Source organism: Gorilla gorilla, chromosome 2 (assembly GCF_029281585.2).
Source record: "Gorilla gorilla gorilla isolate KB3781 chromosome 2, NHGRI_mGorGor1-v2.1_pri, whole genome shotgun sequence".
NCBI classification, from domain to species: domain Eukaryota; kingdom Metazoa; phylum Chordata; class Mammalia; order Primates; family Hominidae; genus Gorilla; species Gorilla gorilla.
This window is the reverse complement of record NC_086017.1, coordinates 196,707,282-196,734,984: the sequence shown is the minus strand read 5'-3', so window position 1 is coordinate 196,734,984 and position 27,703 is coordinate 196,707,282. Positions and strand designations below refer to the sequence as shown.

The 27,703-nt window shown below is 45.0% G+C and overlaps 2 protein-coding genes across 13 annotated transcripts in view; one reads left to right on the top strand and one right to left on the bottom strand.

The window, feature by feature from the left end:
• The window catches only part of IGF2BP2 (insulin like growth factor 2 mRNA binding protein 2), a 181,136-nt gene extending 177,486 nt beyond the window's left edge, over window positions 1-3,650 (top strand). For 9 of the 11 annotated variants that reach the window (XM_031009215.3, XM_031009217.3, XM_031009216.3 and 6 more), the window contains 2 exons: window positions 245-358; window positions 1,760-3,650. In XM_031009215.3, coding sequence (XP_030865075.1) covers window positions 245-358; window positions 1,760-1,852 — 207 coding nt within the window. In that variant the 3' untranslated portion in view covers window positions 1,853-3,650. The remainder of the gene's footprint in view (window positions 1-244; window positions 359-1,759) is intronic. The other 2 variants (XR_004069807.3, XR_008678254.2) reach the window with 1 other exon arrangement.
• Window positions 3,651-16,312: 12,662 nt separating this feature from the next.
• Window positions 16,313-27,703, bottom strand: part of SENP2 (SUMO specific peptidase 2) — a 46,817-nt gene continuing 35,426 nt past the window's right edge. For both annotated transcript variants that reach the window (XM_019024569.4, XM_019024568.4), the window contains exons 14-17: window positions 25,555-25,634; window positions 23,372-23,456; window positions 21,022-21,117; window positions 16,313-17,634 (exon numbers count right to left, since the gene is read on the bottom strand). In XM_019024569.4, coding sequence (XP_018880114.1) covers window positions 17,572-17,634; window positions 21,022-21,117; window positions 23,372-23,456; window positions 25,555-25,634 — 324 coding nt within the window. In that variant the 3' untranslated portion in view covers window positions 16,313-17,571. The remainder of the gene's footprint in view (window positions 17,635-21,021; window positions 21,118-23,371; window positions 23,457-25,554; window positions 25,635-27,703) is intronic.

The following is a 27,703-nucleotide window of genomic DNA, read 5'->3' as shown; positions in this document are numbered from 1 at the left end:
AGCCCCAGGAATCCGTGGCTGGACTCCCTCTCCCTGTCATTGAGCCTGTCAGGGCCCAACCAACATGGCCCCATGTGCCCAGGGGCAGAGGAGCCCCCGGGGTGTCCTCGATAAAAGGAAAGGAGAGCAGAGTCCAGCCCCCCTCCTTCCCCTGCTCCACCTCTTGGCCACTCACTCCGTCCTGAGCCCACCACGTTGACGGGGAGGGAACCTATCCAACCCGTTGCCGTTTCTCCCTTCACAGGTGAATGAACTGCAGAACTTAACCAGTGCAGAAGTCATCGTGCCTCGTGACCAAACGCCAGATGAAAATGAGGAAGTGATCGTCAGAATTATCGGGCACTTCTTTGCTAGCCAGGTACTGTGCTGTGAGGGCCCCGTCTCTCCTGCAAGTCTCTTTTCAATTCTCTGCTAAGCTGCTGGTGGCCTGTCAAGTGGCCACAGGCCCTGAGCATCAATCCACGCCAAGATGGAACCTCTCCCTGGTTCTTCCTGGCTCTTTAGGGATGGCCCCTGGGGCAGGGGACATTGTTTCACACTTCTCTCCACTGTCATCCCCGAGGTATGTATGCTAGGAGTTTGGGGAAGAGTGGAGAGTTAAGCGCTTAAGCAAAGCCATGTGGTTCCAAGCCCCCTGCAGTGTTTAAGGGCATGGCCTCAGCTTCCCTCACCCTCTCTCCTCAGGCCTCAGTCCCAGCCTCCCCACTGGGAGCCAGGCAAGCCCACTCTCTGGATTCCTCCCTGAAAGCCTGAGCACTCACTCTGAAAGGCTACATGCTCACGGCATTTCTCTCTCCTCCTCCTCTTCCGTCTCAACACAACCCACCCTATCAAAATACTGCACCTCCACACAGCTGCTTCTCTTTCATTGGGAAAGGCCAGCACCTGGCCTCTTTCTCTTTGATGCTTTTGTAAATTGAGTTTTGGGGAGAGCGTTCCTGGTCTTTGTCCTAAACCAGTGAAGACAAACAGTGTACTTGGTGTAAGCAGACACTGAAGGTTTGTCTAAGCTGTCAGCCTGCTCTCCCGACACCTGTGCCTGTGCTGAGACCTGATGGTCCAGGAAAGGACACCTGCCACACTGTGGATCCCCCGCCACCCACACACACACCCCCCGCCCGGTGCCCTTTGAAATTCTCACTTGGGTCGTCTGCAGTCAGAGTCCCTGGCCACGCCCCTGTCTGCTGTCTCCCAGCGCAGCCCCTCAGGGCCCTGGGTATGTGTCTGAACAGCCGGTTCCTACAGGAGTTCAGTCTGCAGGGAGCTGCCTGCAGGGACAGTGCTAGGCTGGGTGAGGGGACAGGTGGGGGTTCATGTGTATGCTCCAGCTGTTCAGGGTAGAGCATCTGGGCTCAGTTCCTCCCTCCCTCCCCTGTCCCTCACACTCATGCCCTCCTAGCCGCTGTAGAATGGGGGCGGGAGCAGCACGGGAGCCCAAGTGTAGCATCTGACTCTGCACGGCCCCCTGTTGCTGGCGCCCTGCTTCTGCTTCCTGGGCTGTCCGTCCAGCAGTGAACTGGAAGCTGCCGGAGTCCCATCCCCTTACCCTGGACCTTGGGGTGGGAGTGGAGGGGGGACCTCTGCCACTTACTTCCAGGCAGAAAAGGGCCTGGAGTAAGGTGCGGGGGTGGGTAGATGATGCTTGTCTGAGCATTCCACCCTTCGTCCCCAAGCCCCAGAGCCTCCCCTGCCGTTTGTCCTCAGAACTGGGTTCCTTTTTTCCCCTGTCCCTTCCTCTCCCTTCTCTCCCTTGCTGCAGACTGCACAGCGCAAGATCAGGGAAATTGTACAACAGGTGAAGCAGCAGGAGCAGAAATACCCTCAGGGAGTCGCCTCACAGCGCAGCAAGTGAGGCTCCCACAGGCACCAGCAAAACAACGGATGAATGTAGCCCTTCCAACACCTGACAGAATGAGACCAAACGCAGCCAGCCAGATCGGGAGCAAACCAAAGACCATCTGAGGAATGAGAAGTCTGCGGAGGCGGCCAGGGACTCTGCGGAGGCCCTGAGAACCCCAGGGGCCGAGGAGGGGTGGGGAAGGTCAGCCAGGTTTGCCAGAACCACCGAGCCCCGCCTCCCGCCCCCCAGGGCTTCTGCAGGCTTCAGCCATCCACTTCACCATCCACTCGGATCTCTCCTTAACTCCCACGACGCTATCCCTTTTAGTTGAACTAACATAGGTGAACGTGTTCAAAGCCAAGCAAAATGCAGACCCTTTTTCTGTGGCAAATCGTCTCTGTACATGTGTGTACATATTAGAAGGGGAAGATGTTAAGATATGTGGCCTGTGGGTTACACAGGATGCCTGCAGCGGTAATATATTTTAGAAATAATATATCAAATAACTCAACTAACTCCAATTTTTAATCAATTATTAATTTTTTTTTCTTTTTAAAGAGAAAGCAGGCTTTTCTAGACTTTAAAGGATAAAGTCTTTCTTTGGGAGGTCTCACGGTGTAGAGAGGAGCTTTGAGGCCACCCGCACAAAATTCACCCAGAGGGAAATCTCGTCGGAAGGACACTCACAGCAGTTCTGGATCACCTGTGTATGTCAACAGAAGGGATACCGTCTCCTTGAAGAGGAAACTCTGTCACTCCTCATGCCTGTCTAGCTCATACACCCATTTCTCTTTGCTTCACAGGTTTTAAACTGGTTTTTTGCATACTGCTATATAATTCTCTGTCTCTCTCTGTTTATCTCTCCCCTCCCTCCCCTCCCCTTCTTCTCCATCTCCATTCTTTTGAATTTCCTCATCCCTCCATCTCAATCCCGTATCTACGCACCCCCCCCCCCCCCCCCCAGGCAAAGCAGTGCTCTGAGTATCACATCACACAAAAGGAACAAAAGCGAAACACACAAACCAGCCTCAACTTACACTTGGTTACTCAAAAGAACAAGAGTCAGTGGTACTTGTCCTAGCGTTTTGGAAGAGGAAAACAGGAACCCATCAAACCAACCAGTCAACCAAACAAAGAAAAAATTCCACAATGAAAGAATGTATTTTGTCTTTTTGCATTTTGGTGTATAAGCCATCAATATTCAGCAAAATGATTCCTTTCTTTAAAAAAAAAAATGTGGAGGAAAGTAGAAATTTACCAAGGTTGTTGGCCCAGGGCGTTAAATTCACAGATTTTTTTAACGAGAAAAACACACAGAAGAAGCTACCTCAGGTGTTTTTACCTCAGCACCTTGCTCTTGTGTTTCCCTTAGAGATTTTGTAAAGCTGATAGTTGGAGCATTTTTTTATTTTTTTAATAAAAATGAGTTGGAAAAAAAATAAGATATCAACTGCCAGCCTGGAGAAGGTGACAGTCCAAGTGTGCAACAGCTGTTCTGAATTGTCTTCCGCTAGCCAAGAACCTATATGGCCTTCTTTTGGACAAACCTTGAAAATGTTTATTTAAAAAAAAAAAAAGATGACAAAGAAAAACAGAGAGAGAGAATATTGGAGATGTCCTGAATTTTAATAGGGTACGCGCCATTAGGGCTTTTTGCGCTAAAGGATGAACATGTACTGGTTTATGTGGACAAGCCATTATACCACCAGACTGCAATGCCAGTTTCCTCTACTGCAAACAGTGTTCTGTGACAAAAAAAAAAAAAAAAGAAAAAAAAAAGAAAAAACAGAAATATATCCAGCTAACAAGATCCTGGTGTCTTGGTGTTTTATTTTACTAAGCATTGCCTCATCCCAGGTGTCAGCTGAGTCCTAGCTCTGAGGGACCTGGGCAGACAGGTGGTAGGTGTGACCAGGATCCACACAGCTACTCTGAGAAAGCCGGTTTTGCCCAGGAAAGTCTTTGGGAGAAGCTAAACTAGATCGGTGGTCAAAGTGTAGTCCCCAGACCAGCAGCATCAGCTATCACCTGGGAACTTGTCAGAAATGTAGATTCTTGGGGTCCGCCTTGAATCAGAAATCCTGGGGGTGAGGCCCAGCAACCTTTTCAGCAAGGCCTCTGGGTGATTGCTGTGCGCACTGAAGTTTCAGAACCTCGGAGCTAGAGGGATGGATCGACTGCATGTCAAGCTAGAGAAGACCAGTCTATCCTTAAGGAACTGCAAGCCTGGCCAGGCAAAGCTGCTTTTTAAATGGAGGAAAGGGGGAGGATAATATGCCTGGCAGTTCCAGGAAGAGGCACTTCACGCCTCCACGGGAAGCTCACTATTAAGTGCAGGCATACCTCAGGGACGTCGCAGGTTCAGTTCCAGACCACCACAGTAAAGCGAACTTTGCAATAAAATGAGTCATACACGTTTTAGTGTCTCACTGCATGTGAGTTATGTTTACACTGTATTAAGTGTACAATAGCATTATGTCTAAAACAGTGGTTTGTTGTTTTTTTTTTGACACAGAGTCTCGCTCTGTCGCCCAGGCTGGAGTGCAGTGGCACGATCTCAGCTCACTGCAACCTCTGCCTAGTGTATTCAAGCAATTCTCCTGCCTCAGTCTCCCGAGTAGTTGGGACTACAGGCATGTGCCACCCCACATGGCCAATTTTTTGTATTTTTACTAGAGACGGGGCTGCACTGTGTTAGCCAGGATGGTCTCAATCTCCTGACCCCGTGATCTGCTTGCCTCAGCCTCCCAAAGTGCTGGGATTACAGGCGTGAGCCACTGTGCCCGGCCCAACAGTGTACATATCTTAATTAAAAATAATTTATTGCTAAAAAATGCTAACGATCATCCGAGCCTTAGGCAAGTTGTACTCTTGGCTAGTGAAGAGTTTTGCCTCAGTGTTGATGGCTGCTGACTGATGAGGGTGGTGGTTGCTGAAGGTATGGGTGGCTGTGACAGTTTCTTCAAATAAGACAATAATGAAGTTTGGGGCATCAATTGACTCTTCCTTTCACAAGATATTTCTCTGTAGCATGCGATGCTCTTTGATGTAGCACTTTATCCACAGAACTTCTCCCAAAATTGGAGTCAGTTCTCTCAAACCCTGCCCCTGCTTCATCAGCTTAGTTTCTGTAATAATCTAAATCCTTTGTTGTCCTTTCAACAATGTTCACAGCATCTTCACCAGGAGTAGATTCCATCTCAAGAAACCACTTTCTTTGCTCATCCTTAAGAAGCAGCTCCGCCCATCTGTTCAAGTTTGATCATGAGATTGTACAATTCGGTCACAGCTTCAGCCTCCACTTCTAGTTTTCTTGCTGTTTCCACCACGTGTGCAGTTACTTCCTCCACTGAAGCCTTGAGCCCTCAGTATCATCCGTGAGGGTTGGAATCAGCTTCTTCCAAGCTCCTGTTAACGTTGATATTTTTACTTCCATGAATCACAAATGTTCTTCATGACACCGAGAATGGTGAATCCTTTCCAGCTTTAAAATTACTTTGCCCAGATCCATCAGAAGAATCATTATCTGTGGTAGCTATAGCCTTATGAAATTTAATTTTTTTTTTTTTTTAATTTTTGAGATGGAGTCTCGCTCTGTCACCCAGGCTGGAGTGTAGTGGCCTGATCTCTACTCACTGCAGCCTCCACTCCCAGGTTCAAGCAATTCTCTGGCCTCAGCCTCCCAAGTAGCTGGGATTACAGGTGCCTGCCACCACGCCCAGCTACTTTTTTTGTATTTTTAGTAGAGATGGGGTTTCACCATGTTGGCCAGGCTGGTTTTGAACTCCTGACCTCAAGTGATCCTCCTGCCTCGGCCTCCCAAAGTGCTAGGAGTACAGGCATGAGCCACCATGCCTGGCCAATTTTTTAAAAAATGTATATCTTAAGAAGATTTGAGGCTGGGTGCAGTGGCTCACGCCTGTAATCCCAGTACTTTGGGAGGCCAAGGCAGGCAGATCACCTTAGGTCAGGAGTTCGAGACCAGCCTGGGCAACATGGTGAAACCCTGTCTCCACTAAAAATACAAAAATTAGCCAGGCGTGGTGGTGCACGCCTGTAATCCCAGCTGCTTGGGAGGCTGAGGCAGGAGAATTGCTTGGACCTGGGAGGTGGAGGTTGCAGTGAGCCGAAATTGTGCCAGTGCACTCCAGTCTGGGCAACAAGGTGAGATTCTGTCTCAAAAAAAAAAAAAAGATTTGAAGGTTGAAATTATTCCTTGATACATGAGCTACAGGATGGATGTTGTTAGCAGACATGAAGACATTCATCTTGTACAGCTCTTGGGTGACCAGGTGCGTTGTCAGCAGTAATAATTTGAATCTCAATAGAGGGCTTAAAATATTCAGTAAACTATGCTGTAAACACATGTGCTGCCACCAAGGCTTTGTTGTTCTATTTCTAGGGCACGAGCAGAGTAGATTTAGCCTCATTCTTAGGGGTCCTAGGATTTTTAGAATGGTAAATGAGCATTGCCTTCAGCAAAGTTACCAGTTGTATTAGCCCCTAAGAGTCAGCCTTCCTTTGAAGCTCTGAAGCCAAACATTGACTTTTCCGCGTTAGCTATAAAAGTCCTAGATGACATCTTCTTATAGAAGGCTGTTCGATCAACATTGAGCATCTGTTGTTTGGTGTAGCCACCTTCATCCAGGATCTTACATCTTTCAGATAACTTGCTGCAGTTTCTCCAACAGCTCCTGCTGCTTCACCTTGCACTTCTGTATTACAGGCACAGCTTCTGTCCTTAAATCTCATGAACCAACCATTGCTAGCTTCCAATTTTTCTTCTGCAGCTTCCTCACCTCTCTCAGCCTTTATAAAATTGAAGAGAGTTAGGGCCTTGCTCTGGACTAGGCTTTGGCTTAAAGGAATCTTGTGATTGGTTTTATTTTTTATCCAGATCACTCAAACTTTCTCCCTATCAGCAGTAAGGGTGTTTGACTTTCTCACTGTTCTTGTGTTCCCTGGAGTAGCACTTTTAATTTCCATCAAGAACTTTTCCTTTGTATTCACTTGGCTGTTTGGCACAGAAGGCCCAGCTTTCAGCCTGTCGTAACTGTCAACATGCTTTCCTCACTAAGCTTAATCATTTTTCTTGCTTTCGACTTAAAACAAAAGATGTGTAACCCTTCCTTTCACTTGAACACTTAGAGGCCATTACAAGGTTATTAAGTGGCCTGTTTCAATATTGTTTCTTAGAGAATAGGAAGGCCGGAGGAAAGGGAAAGAGACAGGGAATGGCAGGTCAATGAAGCAGTCAGAACACACACAACCTTTATAGATTGTTTGCCACATGGGCATGGTTTGTGGTGACAAATTACAAAAGTGATATCAGAGATCACTGATCACAGATCACCATAATAGATAATATCATAACGAAAAAGTTTGAAATAAATATTGCAAGAATTACCAAAATGTGACAGAGATACAAAGTGAGCACACTGTTGGAAACATGCCAGTAGACTTGCTTGACCCAAGGTTGTCACAAATGTGCAATTTGTAAAAAACGCAGTATCTTCAAGTGCAATAAAACAAAGTTCAGTAAACAGGGCATGCCTGTGTTCTGGGAAGTCAGAAGGGCAGGATCAGCCTTGGACTGAGGAGTGGGTGCTGGACCTGGCCCTCCCACCAACGTGCTGTGCAGAGGTTGGACAAGAAAAGCCATGCTCCATTTATAAGCTTGTGTTCATAGACTTGGGGAGCCTATGAGAGATGGCTGCCAAGCGTCCAAGCGATCTTAGGAATAAAGAGTTAACACTGACTGCCAGAGGTAGCCAGTTAGGCTTTTTGGGATAACAGTTCATAGCACAGCGGGGGCAGTTGATGGTGAACCGTTGGGATTCCAGAGCAGCCACATTCCCCCTGTACCATGTACAATGTGTTCCTCACTGATGTCCTCACTCATTTTCTCATTTCCAATTTCAGTGATGCTGACTTGACTTTTGAAGTTTTACGGCATGGAGCTGTCCAGCTGTCCCCCCTACTGTTACTCTCACTGCTGTGGTTGGCATGAATATGGACAGGGACAGGCTGGCCCTTCGTGTGGCCAGTAGAAGCCCCTATACCTGTGGCTTCACCTTCGCCCTCCCCCATTTAGGACTCAAGCCCACTGCCCTCACAAAGGTAGAAACAAGCCATAGGTGCCAGCCAGCCCAAGAGAAGCTGGGGGATTCTTGGCAACCACCGTCATTACTGAAAGCTGTTCCCTAATTGAGGTATCCATGGCAAATGAGCAAGAACACATTTTTTTTGAGACAGTGTCTCGCTCTGTTGTCCAGGCTGGAGTGCAGTGGTGCGATCTTGGCTCACTGCAGCCTCCGTTTCCCCGGTTCAAGTGATTCTCCTGCCTCAGCTTCCCGAGTAGCTGGGATTACAGGCGCATGCCATCATGCCTGGCTAATTTTTGTATTTTTAGTAGAAACAGGGTTTCACCATGTTGGCCAGGCTGGTCTCCAACTCCTGATCTCAGGTGATCCACCTGACTCAGTCTCCCAAAGTGCTGGGATTACAGGCATGAGCCACCGCACCTGGTAGGACAGCACTTTTTTTTTTTTTGGAGTGGAGTTGCGCTCTTTTTGCCCTGGCTGGAGTGCAATGGTGCGATCTGGGTTCACTGCAACCCCTGCCTCCTGGGTTGAAGTGATTCTTCTGCTTCAGACTCCCGAGTAGCTGGGTTTACAGGCATGTGCCACCATGCCCGGCTAATTTTGTATTTTTAGTAGAGACAGGGTTCCACCATGTTAGCCAAACTGGTCTCAAACACCTGACCTCAGGTGATCCTCCCGCCTCAACCTCCCAAAGTTGTGGGATTACAGGTGTGAGCCACTGTGCCCGGCCTAGAACAGCAGATCTTTGAAGGAAGGGCTTTAACTACAGGCCCAAGAACTTGGTGATGACACTCAGGATGAGGAGACATCTGGGAGAGGGAGAAGTGACACAGGAACCTCCAAAAGTGGACCCCTTTGACTCCACCTATCAGATTTCATTGCTTGGCCTGTATTACAGGTGGCAGAATTCCAGGTTTAGCTTCTAAAGTGCCCATTTCCAAACTATTTGTCTATGAATATGTGCAAGAAAGACAAGAGAAAAGGGTGCTGACATGATGTCTGACTTGCCCTGGTACAAAGCACCCATAAAGTGTCCGGGCTGCAAAAATGAAGAGGAGACCACGTGAAGAGGGAGAAGACAGGAACAAGACCAGCTAGCTTTGTTCCTAAGCAAGGACTTTTCTCCCAGCAGCCCATTTCCAGGAAACCCAAGTACTGGATTATTTTGCAACTGGGCTCAACTCTCTTGAGTTTTCTGAGGGCAGCACCAGCATGAGACCATCCTTTACAGGATGGCGTCCTGTTCCACCTTACAGTGAGGAAGAACAGTTTCATGCGTGTGAACTGGGCTCTGATGAGCTGTTCACATGTGGGCTCAGACCACTACAATCGTCGTATTAATTTCTTCAGCTATAAATCCCAGTCTTGACAAGACAGTCTGACATCCCAGAAAGTCCTAACTGCACATGATTTTACACTAAAATAGTAGTTGTTAAATGGAGATTTAGCTTAACCACAAAGGTTTTATTCATTAGCCAACATCACTCCAAAAGCCCCTTCCTACCGCCTTAGATGGAACTCCATGCAGATCTGTGATGCGTGGCGGTCTGTTCATCTAAGCCTGAACATCCCTTTTGTCCTGTTTGTCCCCCCACCCTCTAGCTCTGACCTGTGCCATTCTTGGTTCCTCGAACATGGAGAAGGTCTGGAAAGGAAGGTCTGATACAGGCTGGCTGCAGATCAGAAGAGGATTCCAGCATAGAGGGAGAATTTAGAACAGGAGAAAAGGAGAACTGATAGAAGTTTAGAGGAGTTTCAACAAAGAACCAAAGGAAGGATTAGCCGTAGACAGGAAGACAGCATCTTGACAGTGACGGGAGGCAAGGGTGAGAGAGAACACTGGGCTGCTAAGGACAGGCAGAGAAGATCAATAACCTTGCACCAATTGGGATCCAAATGGCTGAGTAGACAGAGAAGGGAGAAGGACTTGAAGAATATGAAAAGTATCTGACCTAGTCTTATCCCTGCATCCCTGGGGAAGGATGTGGGCCACAGAGGTATCTCCATGTTTGTTATGAAAGGAGCCCACAACTCCAGATGGCTAGAAACTAGCCCAAGTCATATGTGCATCTAAACTTCTGTGTCTTGGGGCCTGCTGGAGACTTTTTGACCTACTACCATGACGACTAACAACACTGCTAGCAAATTCCCCGGATGTTCACTGTCAATTCCTGCTGCTGCCCTTTATTTCCTCCCTTCACTCCGCTTAAGGCACTGAGGAACAGAAATTGAAGATGCATCCCATACAGGTTAATTTTCTGTTTTTTTTTGTTGTTGTTGTTTTGTTTTGTTTTTCTCTTGAGACGGAATCTCGCTGTCACTGGGGATGGAGTGCAGTGGTGTGATCGCTGCTCACTGCAACATCCGCCTCTCAAGTTCAATGATTCTTCTGCCTCAGCCTCCCGAGTAGCTGGGATTACAGGTGCCCGCCACCACACCCAGTTAATTTTTGTATTATTAGTAGAGATGCAGTTTCACCATGTTGGCCAGGCTGGTCTCGAATTCCTGACCTCAAGTGATCTGCCTGCCTTGACCTCCCAAAGTGCTGGGATTACAGGCGTGAGCCACCGAGCCCGGCCCATTCTTCTAATCTAACTCATATCAGCCACATAAAGTCATTGTCTCTAGAAACCCAAATTGAGTGTTCTTAACAGCTCTTGCTCTCTCAGAAACAGCTGGCACGAGGGAAAAACCTCATAGACAAAATTATATTCTTTTTATTTTCCCTTTGGACAAAGGGTCTTCCTCTGTTGCCCAGGCTGGAGTGCAGTGGCACAGTCGTGGCTCACTGCAGCCTCAACCTCCTGGGCTCAAGCAATCCTCCCACCTCAGCCTCCTGAGTAGCTGGGACTACAGGCATGCACCACCACACCTGGCTAATTTTTCAAATCATTATTTTTATTTCAATAGTTTTTTGGGAGGCCTGGTGGCTCACTTTGGGAGTGATCCCAAAGTGATCCCAGCACTTTGGGAGGCCAAGGTGGATGGATCACTTGAGGTCAGGAGTTTGTGGCCACCCTGGCCAACATGGTGAAACCCCATCTCTACTAAAAATACAAAAATTAGCCAGATGTGGGTGGTGTGTGCCTGTAATCCCAGCTATTTGGGGGGCAGAGGTGGGAGGATTGCCTGAGCCCAGGAAGTCAAGGCTGCAGTGACCTGAAGTCACGCCTCCAGGCTCCAGCACAGGCAAGAGTGAGCCCGTCTCCAAAAAAAAAGGGAGAAATGTTGTAGGTGAATAAGACATTACCTACACAGGGCAAGAAACAGGGTGAAGCCGGCAAAACTACTGTGAATGCATTTGTGTAGTTTTTGCTCTTGGACTGGTGTTTATTTTACAGAACTACAAAACAAAAGCAAAAAGCAAGTCCCTAAACACTAAGAAAAAATGAATCCAACTGTGTATCAAGTTGACAGCATAATCAGAGAAAAAATTATTTTAATTTTAAAACTATTTTCATTGCGGGTCTCTAGTGGGATATATTCTAAGAATAAAAATAATTGCAGGCCAGGCGCGGTGGCTCACACCTGTAATCCCAGCACTTTGGGAGGCCAAGGTGGGCAGATCACGAGGTCAGGAGTTCAAGACCAGCCTGGCCAACATGGTGAAACCCCCATCTCTACTAAAAATACAAAAATTAGCCGGGTGTGGTGGCAGGCACCTGTAGTCCCAGCTACTCAGGAGGCTGAGGCAAGAGACTCGCTTGAATCCCGGAGGCAGAGGCTGCAGTGAGCCGAGATTGCACCACTGCACTCCAGCCTGGGTGAGACAGAGCCAGACTGTGTCTCAAAAATAAAATAAAAATAAAGGGATGATTCATGTCCCACCCAGGACAGAGCAGAACAGTGAGATTTTATCATGTTACTCAGAATGGTGTACAATTTAAAACTTACAAAGAGTTTATTTCTGTTATTTTCATTTAATGTTTTCAAACCACAGTTGATCAAGAGTAACTGAAACAAGGAAAGCAAAACCACAGGTAGGGGGGTTTCTGTACTGTTCCATTTTGCCTAAGTCTTGAAATCCCCACAAGAAAAGTTTTCTTTGTAAAGTAGTTGAAAGAAAGATAAATTGTTGACTAAAATGATATTAAATCCCTTCAAATGAACTGAAGGCCTACACATGAAAAATGTTTTAAAAATCTTATCAGTGGAGACGCAATCATCCCATGCTGGAAGAAATGTCAAAATACCAATGGGTAATTATCTTTTTCCTGATTTTTAAAAATATACATAATTTTTAACCCAGAAATTGTAATGCTAAGAGTTTCTTAGAATAAACCAAACATTGTGCAAGATGTTATATTCAGTAATACTGGATTAAATAAATGTTATAGCCATATAGTGGAATACTGTGCAATTAAAATGATATATTTATTGACGTGAAAATGTTCCAGTGGAAAAGGAGTTATATAATCATTTATATAATTCTGTATTTGTTAATAACAAGTTATATACACACACAAGCCTGTACATGTATTCACACACCCATGAAGGGGGAAGGCCAGGATATATACCCACCTTTTTTTTTTTTTTGAGACAGAGTCTCAGGCTGGAGTGCAGTGGTGTGCTCTCGGCTCACTGCAACCTCCGCCTCCCGGGCTGAAGCGATTCTCCTGCCTCAACCTCCCCAGTAGCTGGGATTACAGGTGCCCACCACCACACCCAGCTAATTTTTGTATTTCTATTAGAGATGGGGTGTCATCATGTTGGTCAGGCTGGTCTTGAACTCCTGACCTCGTCACTGGCCCAACTCCGCCTCCCAAAGTGCTGGGATTACATGTGTGAGCCACCGCGCCCGCCCCAAATGTTAATGTTAAGAGGTATTAACTCTGGTTGTGAATTTGCAGAATTAACATTCTTTACCTTATCAATCAGTATTTTCTATGAACCCCTATTACTGATATAATTAAATAAAAATAAAAGGAGACAGGGTGGTAGTGTGGGATCAGACTTTATGATCACCATGAGGAGGGGGTTGTTGCTGGGAGGCCGTGGAAGGGGAGTGGTAAGGTTGCCCAGTGTGTTCTTAAAGTACATACTGCCAAGAACTCTCTCTGTTGCTTCTCCTGGCACTTTCCTAAGTGTATTCCATAAAATAGTTCCACAGGTGTCTCATAGAAAAGGGTTCAATGTCCAAGTTTTGGGAAATGCTAGGTTAAGACATAACTCGTTCATATCAAACTTCTTATGATGTTTGTTACACATCCCCAGGAGGAAAGGACATGGTACACATATTCATTGGCCCACAGACCCTTTGCTTTATATCCTTTAAAAAAAAAAGAAACCAAAAAAAACTGGGGTCTTGCTATCTTGCCCAGGCTAGTCTCAAACTCCTGGGCTCAAGCAATTCTCCTGCCTCAATGGCCCCCAAAGTGCTGGGATTTCATATTTTTTATACAAGTTACAAGACTTCTACTTAACACATTTTAGGAAATGCCCATCTAAGAACCTAAAGATTGTTTCCACCATGTATTTCCATCAAGAGTCTCAAAGCTGCTAGCCTGTTTTCCTAGATTTAGATGGAGTCATCTCAAAACAGCCTCACATTTATAATATATATTGTTTTTTTTGGTCTCAGGCTTTATGGTTTTAAACATAATTTGCCTCGCAGTCAGGTCACTTAGAGCAGTATTTTCCTTCTCTGCATTATCTGTCCATTAGTAGGCAGAGAAATCAACTTGGTGGTTACAACCTAAATTTTTTTAAAAACGGAAATAAAACTATCATAGTAAGGCTATGTATTACTTCACAAAAGTGTATGTGAAATGTTTGTGTCCATATACAATCACACTGTGTGTGTGTGTGGGCGGGGGGGTCACAACATAAAATACTTATTCCTATGAGTTGCAATAAAAAACAAGTGAAAGCCACTGAATTAAAGAGATGAATTTATTGGTAAATAGATAAAATTAACACCTATTTTAATATATCCAAACCCCTTCCTTATATATCTTAGGTAAATTAAAAGAAAAAAATTATCAAAGCAATACTACAGCCAGCTAGATCGCCAATTTACAAATGAGTTAAGTACCATAAGTTAGTTTGTTTGAATATCAGGTGCTTCAGAGTTTTTCTCAAACAGTTACAAATGAGATTAGGTTCCCAATTAGTTCACAAAAGCTAATTTAAAGAATGTAGCTTAACTACAGTACTGAGGTTGTCACACACTTCTTAACTTTCGGTCTCTTGCTTATTTATTCATATCTCAGGTTCACTGTTTCTACTAGGATACATTCCGCCCACACCCACACCTTGGTCCCCACATCAAGCAGCTCCTCACAGCAGGCAGACATCCGCTATCAGACATGGTTTTCTGAAGTTGTGCTTAGGATTTCAGAGGAGGAAAAATTCAGAGGTTCTAATAGCCTTCGGTAACTGAGGTAGAATATGGGGCTCCCAAGAATATCTTCCATATGCCCCAAATCTGTTTCCCTCCCACCCCCATCCAGCTCTGTTCAAGGTCAAGTTTGAGAAAGATACGTGCTCTCAATGGTATATTTTTAAAATCTACATCAATTTTTAAGAGACTACCTGCTAAAGCAGAATAATGGCTCACTGCATCTTTTCTCAACCCCCTAAACTATTTTAAAAACACACTGGCAGGGACAGGAGCAATGGCTCACACCTGTAATCCCAGCACTTTGGGAGGCCGAGGCGGGCAGATCACTTGAGGTCGGGAGTTTAAGACCAGCCTGACCAACATGGAGAAACCCCGTCTCTACTAAAAATACAAAATTAGCCAGGGGTGGTGGCACATGCCTGTAATCCCAGCTACTCGGGAGGCTGAGGCAGGAGAATCGCTTGAACCTGGGAGGAGGGGGTTGCAGTGAGCTGAGATAGCGCCATTGCACTCCAGCCTGGGCGACAAGAGTGAAACTCCGTCTCAAAAACAGGCTGGGTGAGGTGGCTCATGCCTGTAATACCAGCACTTTGGGAGGCTGAGGCGGGTGGATCACCTGAGGTCAGCAGTTCAAGACCAGCCTGGCCAACATGGCGAAACCCCGTCTCTACTAAAAGTACAAAAATTAGCAGGGTGTGGTGGTGGGCACCTGTAATCCCAGCTACGCAGGAGGCTGAGGCAGAAGAATTGCTTGAACCTGGGAGGCGGAGGTTGCAGTGAGCTGAGATCACACCATTGTACTCCAGCCTGGGCGACAAGAGACTCTGTCGCAAAAAAAAAAAAAAAAAAAAAACAACCACTGGCTTTAATGGTGATAATTTGCTACTAATAAAATCAATAGCTGTTTTTCAACTGAACACTTAAACTTTTAGATCCAAATAAACTGTTTGGATCTAAAAAACTATATTACTAACATGTTTCCTTATGCCAAGGGAGACATGTGAGTGCCTAGAGAAGTATGGCCTGTGGTCTCCCACGTTCAATTCAGGAACTCAGGGTCAAGCAGAAGGCCATGCTATAGACTTCAACACTCTGCTCTTCCCAATTATGTCCTGGAAGTTTTAAGAGCCGTCCGGAAGAGTGTAGGTTAATGGAAAGCTCAGTGAGAACTGCTCTGAAGAAGCTCCTCAAAATAATACATTAAGCCCAGCATCATTCATGTGGGTGGAATACAAACTGCCATTCCTAACAGGACTTACCTAGCATGGACTCGATCTTAACCATAGTACCAAACTCTCAAGTGAAGCACGCTGATGCCCGGTGAAAGCCAGGCGTTTGGTATGATGCTGACCTAGTGAACCTCTGGCCTTTTTGGCTGTGCTCATTGCCTGGTCCCAGCACTCACTGGCACAATGCCAGGAGCCCAGGGAAAGGAGCAGGGGCTGCAGGAGGGGGGGGGGGGAAGGGGAAAGGGGGGAGGGTGGGAGGGAGGGTGTTAGGGAGGGAGGGGGAGGGTGGGGGGAGGGAGGCAGGCAGGGTGGGAGGGAGGGGGAGGGGGGAGGGAGGGTGTTAGGGAGGGAGGGGGAGGGTGGGGGGAGGGAGGCAGGCAGGGTGGGAGGGAGGGGGAGGGGGGAGGGAGGGGGAGGGGGGAGGGAGGGGGAGGGGGGAGGGAGGGGGAGGGGAAGGGAGGGAGGGGAGGAGGGAGGTGTGGCACAACCTGCTCCTGCTTCAGTCATCGCCCACCACATGGCCTCTGGCTGACCATCCAGTAGGCCCAGCATTTTCCATCCACACCACAGGCCCCATGTCCTAAACCAGGAGTTTTACAAGTCTCAGGGAACTGGCTGCAATAGCTGTAACCAGTATACCTCTGGGACCAGCAGCCGGAGCACTGCAAATGGCAGGTGTGTAGATTCACAGGTAACACGTGCACAATTTTTCCAGTTTTACCTCTTGCTTTTATGAACCAGAACAAGTCTGGGAGGTTTAAGTAGGGAGAGGGTTAGAAATCATTTCAGCATATACTTTTTTAGGTTCTGCCAGACCACCTTTTATTACATCAGAAAAGCAACACTAGGCACTAGATCTTGCAAAATATGTTCTGACCAACTCTAAACTGTCTGAAGTTATAACCACATCAGTAAGGTTTTTAATGAACAAAAAAGTTAAATACAAACTTTCATATGCAAAATAGATTATTGTATAACTGGCAACCTCAGAGCCAAGTACTAAATTTTCTTCCACAAATTTCAGTGGGGATGGAGTGGGGAGATGTTAGTCTTAATGAGTAGAAAACTTAATTTAGACTTAATATATAGAAAACAAAAACTCTGAGGAAAAATAGCTTTAAATTGAATAGTATCTTTTGAAATAAACAGCTCAGGCCAGCCCCTACAATTCTGAGGTTTATACTCAACCAGATCTGGGATGAAAATGAAGATTTAGGGTTTACAGTTACTTCAAATCCATGAATCCAGTTTGAAGACTAAGCCAAGTCACCGCATTTCCAGAAAGGGAAAAGTCTCTTTAAGGTGACCACAACACTTTTCGGAAGATGCTTGGATAGTGAGAGTCCCTTGGGCACAGTTCCACTGTTCACGGCACTGTGCCAACGCTGTAGTGTCAGACTTCCTCTGAAAGGCAACAGGAGCCCTATCCCACAGCATTTTCATTTCTCCCAGCATTTTTTGAGCCTCAAAAAAACAAAAACAAAAAAAATCCCAAACCCTCCAGCTTCATGTTGGCAGTTACTGCTGCAGCTCCACTTCCTTCTGCCCCCAGTGAGAGTTCCCTCCTGCTCTTCAGCAGGGAGTGGCAGCTTGAGTAACATTCCTTTCAGAAATAAATAGTTCAAACAAGTAATTTAGAGCTAACTGTAAAAGAGCAGCAGTAAATGACCACTGCCCATTATGTTTGCAAACGAGTGAGTGAATGAATACGCTGAACAAACACACAGAAACAAACAATTCACAGAATAAATCCTGCATTTCCCACATTCATAGGGAAAAGAATCTCTTAAAAAAAATATTAGTTAGCGTTTGTTCTTGTGTGGGTTGAACAGTCCAAAGCTCTGAGCAGGCACAGCCTTACAAACAGGATTGCAAGCAGCCCTCTGCACCCCAAGTCAGGACTAGAGTACAGTGAGAGGCCTTCATGCACTTTTGACAGCTCAGTACCTGTGAGAACAGAAGTGATGCAGGGACTTTTTAACCCACAATGCATGAGGTATATGGAAATGTCTGTGAAAGAACCACCAGCAGCTAGAGGGACCAGGCAAAGTTTTCTCACAGCAACTGCTGATGAAGGATTTCCCACACCATCTTCTTCCGGAAGAGAGGCATCTGGTGCTGCAAAGAACCCCATAAACAACGTCCGCATTACATATTAATGTGCACGGCAGCACAACTTTCAGGTGTAATCATGTAATAAAGCAAGATGTCCATGTTCTTTTTCTAAGCGTTGACATTTTTACATCATGGAACATAATTATAAAACCATTTTTAACAGTTCATAATTACATGATATGTACCATAAGCACTTTTTTTTTTTTTTTGAGATGGAGTCTTGCTGTGTCACCCAGGCTGGAGTGCAGTGGCGCGATCTGCTCACTGTAACCTCTGCCTCCTGGGTTTGAGCGATTCTTGTCCCTCAGTCTCCAGCGTAGCTGGGACTACAGGCATGTGCCACCACACCCGGCTTATTTTTTATATTTTTAGTAGACAGGGTTTCACCATGTTGGCCAGGCTGGTCTTGACCTCCTAACTGCAGGTGATCCGCCTGCCTCAGCATCCCAAAGTGCTGAGATTATTTATAGGCAAAAGCCACCACACGCGGCCTACCATAAGCATTTTTATATGTTAAGGAAAACCAAAGCAGGATGTAGAATTATACAGTATAGTACAACTTCACAGTCCTGCAAATATCCAAGTGGTGGCACAATAGGCAACTTTTCTACTTATGTGAATTTTCAAAACATTCTAAAATGAACATATTCTGTTTTTTTATGAGAAAAATGTATTTATTTAAATAAAGAAAAAACAACGAAATCTACAAGTTTCTTTCTGCTCTACCAGGCGTTGTACATTGCCAATTCTGTTCAAATAGCAACTTCTCCCTTTAAAATCTCATCTTACTAGGTTCAGAGAACAGCCAACTGCTTTGCTATTTGGCAACATTAAACAATGAGATGTTTTGCTTAATAAATTATTCTGCTTTAACTGAGAATCACTACATGGGCAATTTGCAAAGCAGCAACACAAAAAGCAACTCCAAAATTACCCGTAGTACAACTAGTCCTTCTAGTGTATACGGAAGTTCACATTCTTGGCCAGGCGCGGTGGCTCACGCCTGTAATCCCAGCACTTTGGGAGGCCAAGGTGGGCATATCACCTGAGGCCAGGAGTTCGAAACCAGCCTGACCAACGTGGAGAAACCCCGTCTCTACTAAAAATACAAAATTAGCCAGGGGTGGTGGCGCATTCCTGTAATCACAGCTACTTGGGAGGCTGAGGCGGAAGACTTGCTTGAACCCGGGAGGCAGAGGTTGCAGTGAGCTGAGATTGCGCCATTGCACTCCAGCCTGGGCAACAAGAACAAAACTCCGTCTCAAAAAAAGAAGTTCACATTATTGAGGTACTCCTGATGTATCATTATAAATAGCTGGATGTCCCTTACTATAAACTAGTGATGTCACCGGGCGTGGTGGCACATGCCTGTAATCCCAGCACTTTGGAAGGCCAAGGCAGGTGGATCACCTGAGGTCAGGAGTTCAAGACCAGCCTGGCCAATATGGTGAAACCCTGTCTCTACTAAAAATACAAAAATTAGCCGGGCATGGTGGCACATGCCTGTAGTCCCAGCTACTGGGGAGGCTGAGGCAGAAGAATCGCTTGAACCTGAGAGATGGAGGTTGCAGTGAGCCAAGATCACACCACACTGCACTCCAGCCTGGGCAACAGAGCAAGACTCCATCTCAAAATAATAATAATAATAATAAACTAGTGATGTCCTCCCTAGGGGTGGGGGCTAAAAAGTCTTAACACATGATTCTTAAATTATTTTAAATAGTTCAAAACATCTAGTAAAAACTGCACATTTGCTCTTAGTAAAACTGCTGAGACTAAGCAATAAATGCCTTTATTTTTTACTGGAATTACATTAATTCAGCACGGGAGTCCTAGTTACTTCACGTAATAGAGTTTGTATTACAGTTTGTATTCATGGAATACATACAGTTTGCTTGGTAGACAACATCTATCAAAATAAGGTCTGTGGATGAAAAATATTTTTTAATGAGGTTGTCCTCAGTTGTAAAAAGGTTGAGAATCCACTGTTACAAATTCTCAAGAATTCCCAACATACTTGAGTTTCCAATCAAATGTAAAGCCATGGAGAATTAAACAAAAGAGCAGAACAGGCCGGGCGCGGTGGCTCACGCCTGTAATCCCAGCACTTTGGGAGGCTGAGGCAGGTGGATCACGAGGTCAGGAGTTCGAGACCAGCCTGGCCAACATGGTGAAACCCCATCTCTGCTAAAAATACAAAAATTAGCTGGGCATGGTGGCGCACGCCTGTAGTCCCAGCTACTGGGGAGGCTGAGGCAAGAGTATTGCTTGAACCCAGAAGGCAGAGGTTGTAGTGAGCTGAGATCGTGCCACTGCACTCCAGCCTGGGCAACAAAGCGAGACTCCATCTCAAAAACAAAACAAAACAAAACAAAACAAACACAAAAGAGCAGAACAGAAAGGAAAAGCAGTATTCACAAGTTACATCTTAGACCTGTGGCTTCAGTTCTCACAGGCCAATTTTTCCCTCGCTATTAAACACTGACATACCTCTTTCTTTGGCTAGAAATAATAATACACAGGAACCAATGAATGCCACAGTTCAGAGATTTGCAAATTGTGCCCATTGTGTCACCAAAGACTAGGATAAACCTGAGAGCAGATAAAATAACCCTGATTCTGGCAGGAGTAGGGCTAAAACCAAGATTTACAGCAATAAGAATAGCACAACTACTACTATTTTTTTTTTTTTTTTTTTTTTTGAGACAGGGTTTCTCTCTTGTTGCCCCAGGCGGCTGAAGTGCAATGGCACGATCTCGGCTCACCACGACCTCCACCTCCTGGGTTCAAGCAATTCTCCTGCCTCAGCCTGCCTCCCTAGTCTGGGATTACAGGCATGCACCACCACGTGGCTAATTTTTTGTATTTTTAGTAGAGACATGGTTTCTCTATGTTGGTCAGGCTGGTCTCGGACTCCTGACCTCAGGTGATCCACCTGCCTCGGCCTCCCAAAGTGCTGGGATTACAGGCATGAGCCCAGCTACTACTATTTATTTTATTTATTTATTTTTGAGACAGAGTCTCGCTCTGTCGCCCAGGCTGGAGTGCACTGGTGCGACCTCGGCTCACTGCAACCTCCGCCTCCTGTGTTCAAGTGATTCTCCTGCCTCAGTCTCCTGAGTAGCTGGGATTATAGGCATGCACCACCACACCTGGCTAATTTTTGTATTTTTAGTAGAGATGGGGTTTCACCATGTTGGCCAGGCTGGTCTTGAACTCCTGACCTCAGGTGGTCCGCCCACCTCGGCCTCCCAAAGTGCTGGAATTACAGGTGTGAGCCACCACGCCTGGCCAGCTACTACTATTGAGAGCTGAATGTGTGCCAGGCACTGGCCAAGTGCCTTATCTTGCTTAGTAACAAGTAAATGGATGAAGAGGGTCTTCACTCACCTGAGTAAATGTGATAGGTTTGTCCCTAGAAATATAATCTGCATATTTACAAGTAAACATTCCACAATCACTCCCATTCAGCTGTTGAGGAATCTCCTAAAATTACAAAGAAAAAAGAAGAGAGGAAAGAGTAAAACATCATTAAATACAAATTCCTTGGACTTTTTCTAAATATTGCTGTAAACAATATTATAAAGGTAAATATTAAATCAGGTATTACCTAAACACACAGTCATATACAAAAAACACAATTATTATTACTCTATGTGGTATACAACATAGATCATAGCAAGGGAAAAACAGGCCTTGTGAGAACTGAAGCCACAGGTCTAAGATGTAACTTGTGAATACTGCTTTTCCTTTCTGTTCTGTTCTTGTGTTTGTTTAATTCTCCATGGCTCTGCATTTGATTGGAAACCCTAACTATGAGATGGAGTGCATGACCCGACCCCACAGGAAATGCTTTTCAGAAGAGAAAAACACAAAGTGAGAGTTGCATCTCTAAGTTCCCATTCCAAGAAACCAAACTGAAAGGAGGTTTACTACCAGGGATGCTAGTCAGAATTATTTCAGAAGCATTTATCAATTTTAAAAAGGGCCAAATGTGGTCAATCGGAAATGTAACTTCTCTAGCTAAGAAAATAAGACTACTGCTTTGGACCCTACAGCTTCAAGGTGGACAGAGAGAAGTTCTGGATAGGCTTTAACCAATTAGGATCTTGCCTTGATGGATCAGTTCTGCCGTAAGGCAGAAACACTTGGTACAAGCAGCACTAAGAGCATAATAAGCCAAAGGTGGTGGATTCTAACCCCACTGAGCTCACACCTTCTCCAGGCCTGTGTTGCCCTAAACTTGGCAGTCCCTGACACACACTGGCTGTCAGTCACAATTAGCACAAGTTAGTAAGAGTACGGGAGAGGCTACTTCCACTTCTGGAAAACACACTAGATGACAATAGCTCAATTTTTACTCAAAGAAATGAAGTTGATTATGATTTTTAAAGTTTGCTTAATGGCCGGGCACGGTGGCTCACGCCTGTAATCCCAGCACTTTGGGAGGCAGAGGCGGGCGGATCACGAGGTCAGGAGATCGAGACCATCCTGGCTAACATGGTGAAACTCCGTCTCTACTAAAAATACAAAAAATTAGCCAGGCGTGGTGGCGGGCGCCTGTGGTCCCAGCTACTCGGGAGGCTGAGGCAGGAGAATGGCATGAACCCGGGAGGCGGAGCTTGCAGTGAGCCGAGATCGCGCCACTGCACTCCAGCCTAGGCGACAGAGCGAGACTCTGTCTCAAAAAAAAAAAAAAAAAAAAAAAATTTGCTTAAATACATACCACCCATACATACGCATATACCTCACACTTTTCTCTCGAGCCTAGCATCTCTCACACAATGGACAAAACTAGAGACTACAATATACAAAGAAAGGCAATTTGTTTTCTTTATTCCATTTCCCATACCAGAACACAGTATTCATCCTAACAGACTCTTCCTTATATCTGTGCTCTCCTTAGGAAATTTCAAAGCTTATCCTTCAAATTTTTCTTTTTCTTTTTTTTTTTTTTTGAGACAGTCTCGCTCTGTTGCCCAGGCTGGAGTGCAGTGGCGCTATCTCTGCTCACTGCAACCTCTGCCTACCGGGTTCAAGTGATTCTCCTGCTTCAGCCTCCTGAATAGCTAGGATTATAAGCACGTGCCGCCAGACCCAGTTAATTTTTAGTGGTGACAAGGTTTTGCCATGTTGGCCAGGCTGGTCTCAAATTCCTGACCTCAGGTGATCTGCCCACCTCGGCCTCCCAAAGTGCTGGGATTACAGGTGTGAGCCACTGCGCCTGGCCCAAATTTTTCAGTTTAGAAATTAAAATGCTTTTTTTGGCATGGGATCCTAAGACTTAACAAACTCCCAAATTTTGGAAAAGAAATGTAAACTTTCATTAGCACCAACTGGGAAATTAGCCAACTTCAATGTATTGGGTTTCTTCCCAATTCTGTGAGAGACATGCAAGCATATGTTAACATTTACATTTAGACGAGAAGATGAAAGCTAAGCACCCATTTTAGTTAGATTAATTGCTAGAGATTTAGAAGCAGATCATTCTTAAGATGTAGACTCTGGCCAGGCATGGTGGCTCACACCTGTAATCCCAGCACTTTGTTTTGGGAGGCCCGAGACTAGCCTGGGCAACAAAGCAAGATCCCATCTCTACAAAAAAGAAAGAAAAAAAAAAAAAGATGTGTACTTTAAAAGTATGCAGGGAGGGAGGAAGGGCAGGAAGGGAGCCAAATCTAGATAATATACTATTAGTAAATGCAACCAAGTATGTCAAATATAGATGATCGTCACTCACATGTGGTTTCATGCTGTGATGGGTCCACTCTAAAAGATTCAGATCAATATTTCTTTTGGTCTTACTTTCATCCTGTAAATACTGACTAAAAAGCAAAACAAAGAAGGAATACATCAATAAATCCCTAAAGAAATTAACCATTATGGTTACATAGGGCTTTGTGATGTTAAACAGATATGGCCATTCTCAAATACATATTCATTAGCTTTTTAAAAACGTGACTGCTTTCTGGATTTTTTTTTTTTTTTTTTTTTTTTTGAGACAGAGTCTCGCTCTGTCGCCCAGGCTGGAGTGCAGTGGCGCGATCTCGGCTCACTGCAACCTCTGCCTCCCGGGTTCACGCCATTCTCCTGACTTAGCCTCCCAAGTAGCTGGGACCACAGGAGCACGCCACCATGCCCTGCTAATTTTTTGTATTTTTCTTAGTAGAGATGGGGTTTCACTGTGTTAGCCAGGATGGTCTCGATCTCCTGAGCCTGTGATCCCACCTGCCTCAGCCTCCCAAAGTGGCTTTCTGGATTTTTTATTTAATTTGGGGAGGTCTGCTTACAAAAATTGTACATGCTTGTTTTTAAAAGTTGAAATATGTATCAGGTTGATAAGCATTAAATGCCCCCACCAAAATTAAGATACAAAAAATAACATAGGCCAGGTGCGGTGGCTCACGCCTGTAAATCAACACTTTGGGAGGCCAAGGCGGATGCATCACCTGAGGTCGGGAGTTTGCGACCAGCCTGACCAAAATGGAGAAACCTCATCTCTACTAAAAATACAAAATTAGCCGGGCATGGTGGCACAAGCCTTTAATACCAGCCTCTTGGGAGCTGAGGCAGGAGAATCTCTTGAACCCGGGAGACAGAGGTTGCAGTGAGCCGAGATCACGCCATTGCACTCCAGCCTGGGCGGCAAGAGTGAAACTCCATCTCAAAAAACAAATAAATAAATAAATAAATAAATAACATAAAAAGCCAAAGACCACCAGGCACGGTGGCTCACGCCTATAATCCCAGCACTTTGGGAGGCTGGGACGGGCAGATCACCTGAGGTTGGGAGTTCAAGACCAGCATGATCAACATGGAGAAACCCCGTCTCTACTAAAAATTCAAAAATTAGCCGGGCATAGTGATGGAAGCCTGTACTCCCAGCTTCTTGGGAGGCCGAGGCACGAGCATCACTTGAACCCAGGAGGCAGAGGTTGCAGTGAGCTGAGACTGCACTACTGCATGGGGTGACACAATGAGACTCCATCTCAAAAAAAAAAAAAAAAAAAGCATGAATGTAATAAAATATGAATTTTCAAATCCTGTTATAAGCAGCACATCAAACTATACTGTATGATCCCAGTAAGAACATTTCTATACATGGGATAACATATGTATACATACGAACGCAAATGTATGTGCGCACAATTTACACACATCTTACAGAGAAAAGACTAGAAGAGAACCATTTTATAAACAATTGGTGTATCTTATGATTTTTAGAATTTTCTTCTCTATGCTTTTTATTCAAGATAAACAACCATAAATAAAAATATTTTATACTAAAACAATACTGAATTATTGTTAGCAACAACTTTTCTTCACAAGATTAATTTGTCCTTAGTAAAGTTAAAAGAAGGAACTTCATTGCTTCTAGTGAGCAGAAAAGGAAAAATGGACCCATCTTACTGATGCGTTTTCTCACTCAACTCATGTCACTACTTTACCTAGCTAAGAAGTAGGTATGCTTTAAAGACCGGTTTCTATTATAGCAATTACTATTTGAAACAGTCCCCTCAAACCACACACTTTAAACACTGCCCCTGGGTTCTGAGATAAACCCAACTCTCATGGAAAGCATAAAGATACGAGTGGGCTTAAGAATTGAGAGGACTAGCACTCCCCAACTAACAGTTCCTAAGAACATTCAGAATAACATATCGATGCCAAAGAAATCTAATGCAAGTCACAGGATTCTAATAAGATCTATTTTACATCATAAAACATGACAAACTTTTTTCCAGTGATGCTACTAAACACGTTTTCTCAGTTGAAATCAGCTATTATTTTAAAAATAAAATGCATGCTAAGTCCTGAAATAGCCTTAACTACACATTAGACTACCATCCACACAGCTTCCTAGGATGAGATAGAAGAGAGATCACTTCAACGGGGGTAGTGAGGTTTTCAACCTTTACTTACAGGAGAATCTCACAGATCCTGTGGCCCTTTTGTCCCATAGAATCCAGATATTTAAGACACTTTTTTCTTAGGTCAATCACCTATAATGGAAAAAGATAACATCCAGAAACATCTTAAATGTAAGAGGAGTGAGAATTTTACTTCCAAAAATAAAAGCATCTTTTAAAAAATACATGTACCAATATAAATTTTTTATGTACCTTAGAAATCCATTTATGGGCCAGGCATGGTGGCTCACACCTGTAATCCCAGCACTTTGGGAGGCTGAGGCGGGCTGATCATGAGGTCAGGAGTTCGAGACCAGCCTGACCAACATGGTGAAACCCCGTCTCTACTAAAAATACAAAAATTAGTCAGGCATGATGGCACGCGCCTGTAATCCTAGCTGCTCAGGAGGCTGAGGCAGAAGAATCACTTGAACCCGGGAGGCAGAGGTTGCAGTGGGCCGAGATTGTGTCACTGCACTCTAGCCTGGGTGATAGCGAGACTCTGTCTCAAAAAAAGAAAAAGAAAAAAGAAAAAAAAGAAAAACGATATCCACTTATATTGGTACATGTATTAATTTTTTTTTTAGTTAAAAATGTGTCTTACGTATCTTTAGTAAAAAAAAGTGTGTTTTTAAGTTAAAAAATTAGTGGTCCTCTCAGAGTGATGAGACTTTTTTTTTTTTTTTTGCTTTCTTTATAACTGTATCTTTCTTTCCTTCTTTTCTTTCTTTCTCTCTCTCTTTTTTTTTTTTTTTTTTTGAGACAAGATCTCACTCTGTCACCCAGGCTGGAGTGCAGTGGTGTGATCACGGCTCACTGCAGCCTCGACCTCCTGGGCTCAGGGAATCTTCCACCTCAGCCTCTCACAGGTGTGCACCACCACGCCCACAAAGCTGGGACCACAGGTGTGCACCACCACGCCCAGCAAATTTTTAAATTTTTGTATAGACAGGGTCTTTCCATGTTGCCCAGGCTGGTCTCAAACTCTTGGGCTCAAGCAACCCCTCCTGCCTCAGCCTCCCAAAGTCTGGGATTATAGGCATGAGCCACCACACCTGGCCTTATAAATGCATTTTTCTGCAATAAACCTGTACTATCTTGTAAACAAAACTAAATAAATATAAATAACCCTTATGCGTACTAAGACTCTTTCCTGTTAAAAATGAAAGCTCCTCGGCCGGGTGCGGTGGCTCCCGCCTATAATCCCAGCACTTTGGGAGGCTGAGGTGGCGGATCACGAGGTCAGGAGTTCAAGACGAGCCTAACCAACATGGTAAAACCCCATTTCTACTGAAAATACAAAAATTAGCCAGGTATGGTGGTGGCACACGCCTGTAATCCCAGCTACTCAGGAGGCTGATGCAGGAGAATCGCTTGAACCCAGGAGGCGGAGGCTGCAGTGAGCCGAGATCGTGCCATTGCACTCCAGCCTGGGAAACAGAGCAAGACTCCATCTCAAAAACATACAAACAAACAAAAAAAAGCTCCTCAAGTACAAGGACTTCGTCCTGTAGCCTTCTAAAAGTTGTTCAACTCAAGAACTAAAAAGGAGGCCAGGTGCGGCATCTCACCCATCATTCTGAGAGGCTGAGGTGGGAGGACTGCTTAAAGCCAGGAGCTCGAGACTAGCTTGGGCAAAAAAACAAGACTCTTGTCTCTACAAAAAAATTAAAACAAATTAAAAAAAAATTAGCCAGGCATAGTGGTGCATGTCTGTAGTCCCAGCTACCTGGGAGGCTAAAGTGAAAGGCTCACTTGTGCCCAGGAGGTGGAGGTTACAGTGAGCTATGGTTGTGCCACTGCATGCCAGCTTGGGTGGCAGAATGAGACCCTGTCTCTAAAAATTAAAAAAAAAAAAAAAAGAAAGAAAAAGAAAAAGAAAAAAAGGCCAGGCATGGTGGCTCACACCTGTAATACCAGCACTTTGAAAAACTGAGGCAGGAGAACCACTTGAGGCCAGGCGTTGGATACCAACCAGAGCAACATAGCAAGACTCCATCTTTCCAAATATATAAATAAATAAAATTAGGCAAGCATGGTGGACCATGCCTGTAGTCCTAGTCACTCAGGAGGCTGAGGCAGGAGGATCACCTGAGTCCAGGACTTCCAGGCTGCAATGAGCTATGATCACACCAGTTCACTCCAGCCTGGGCAACAGAGCG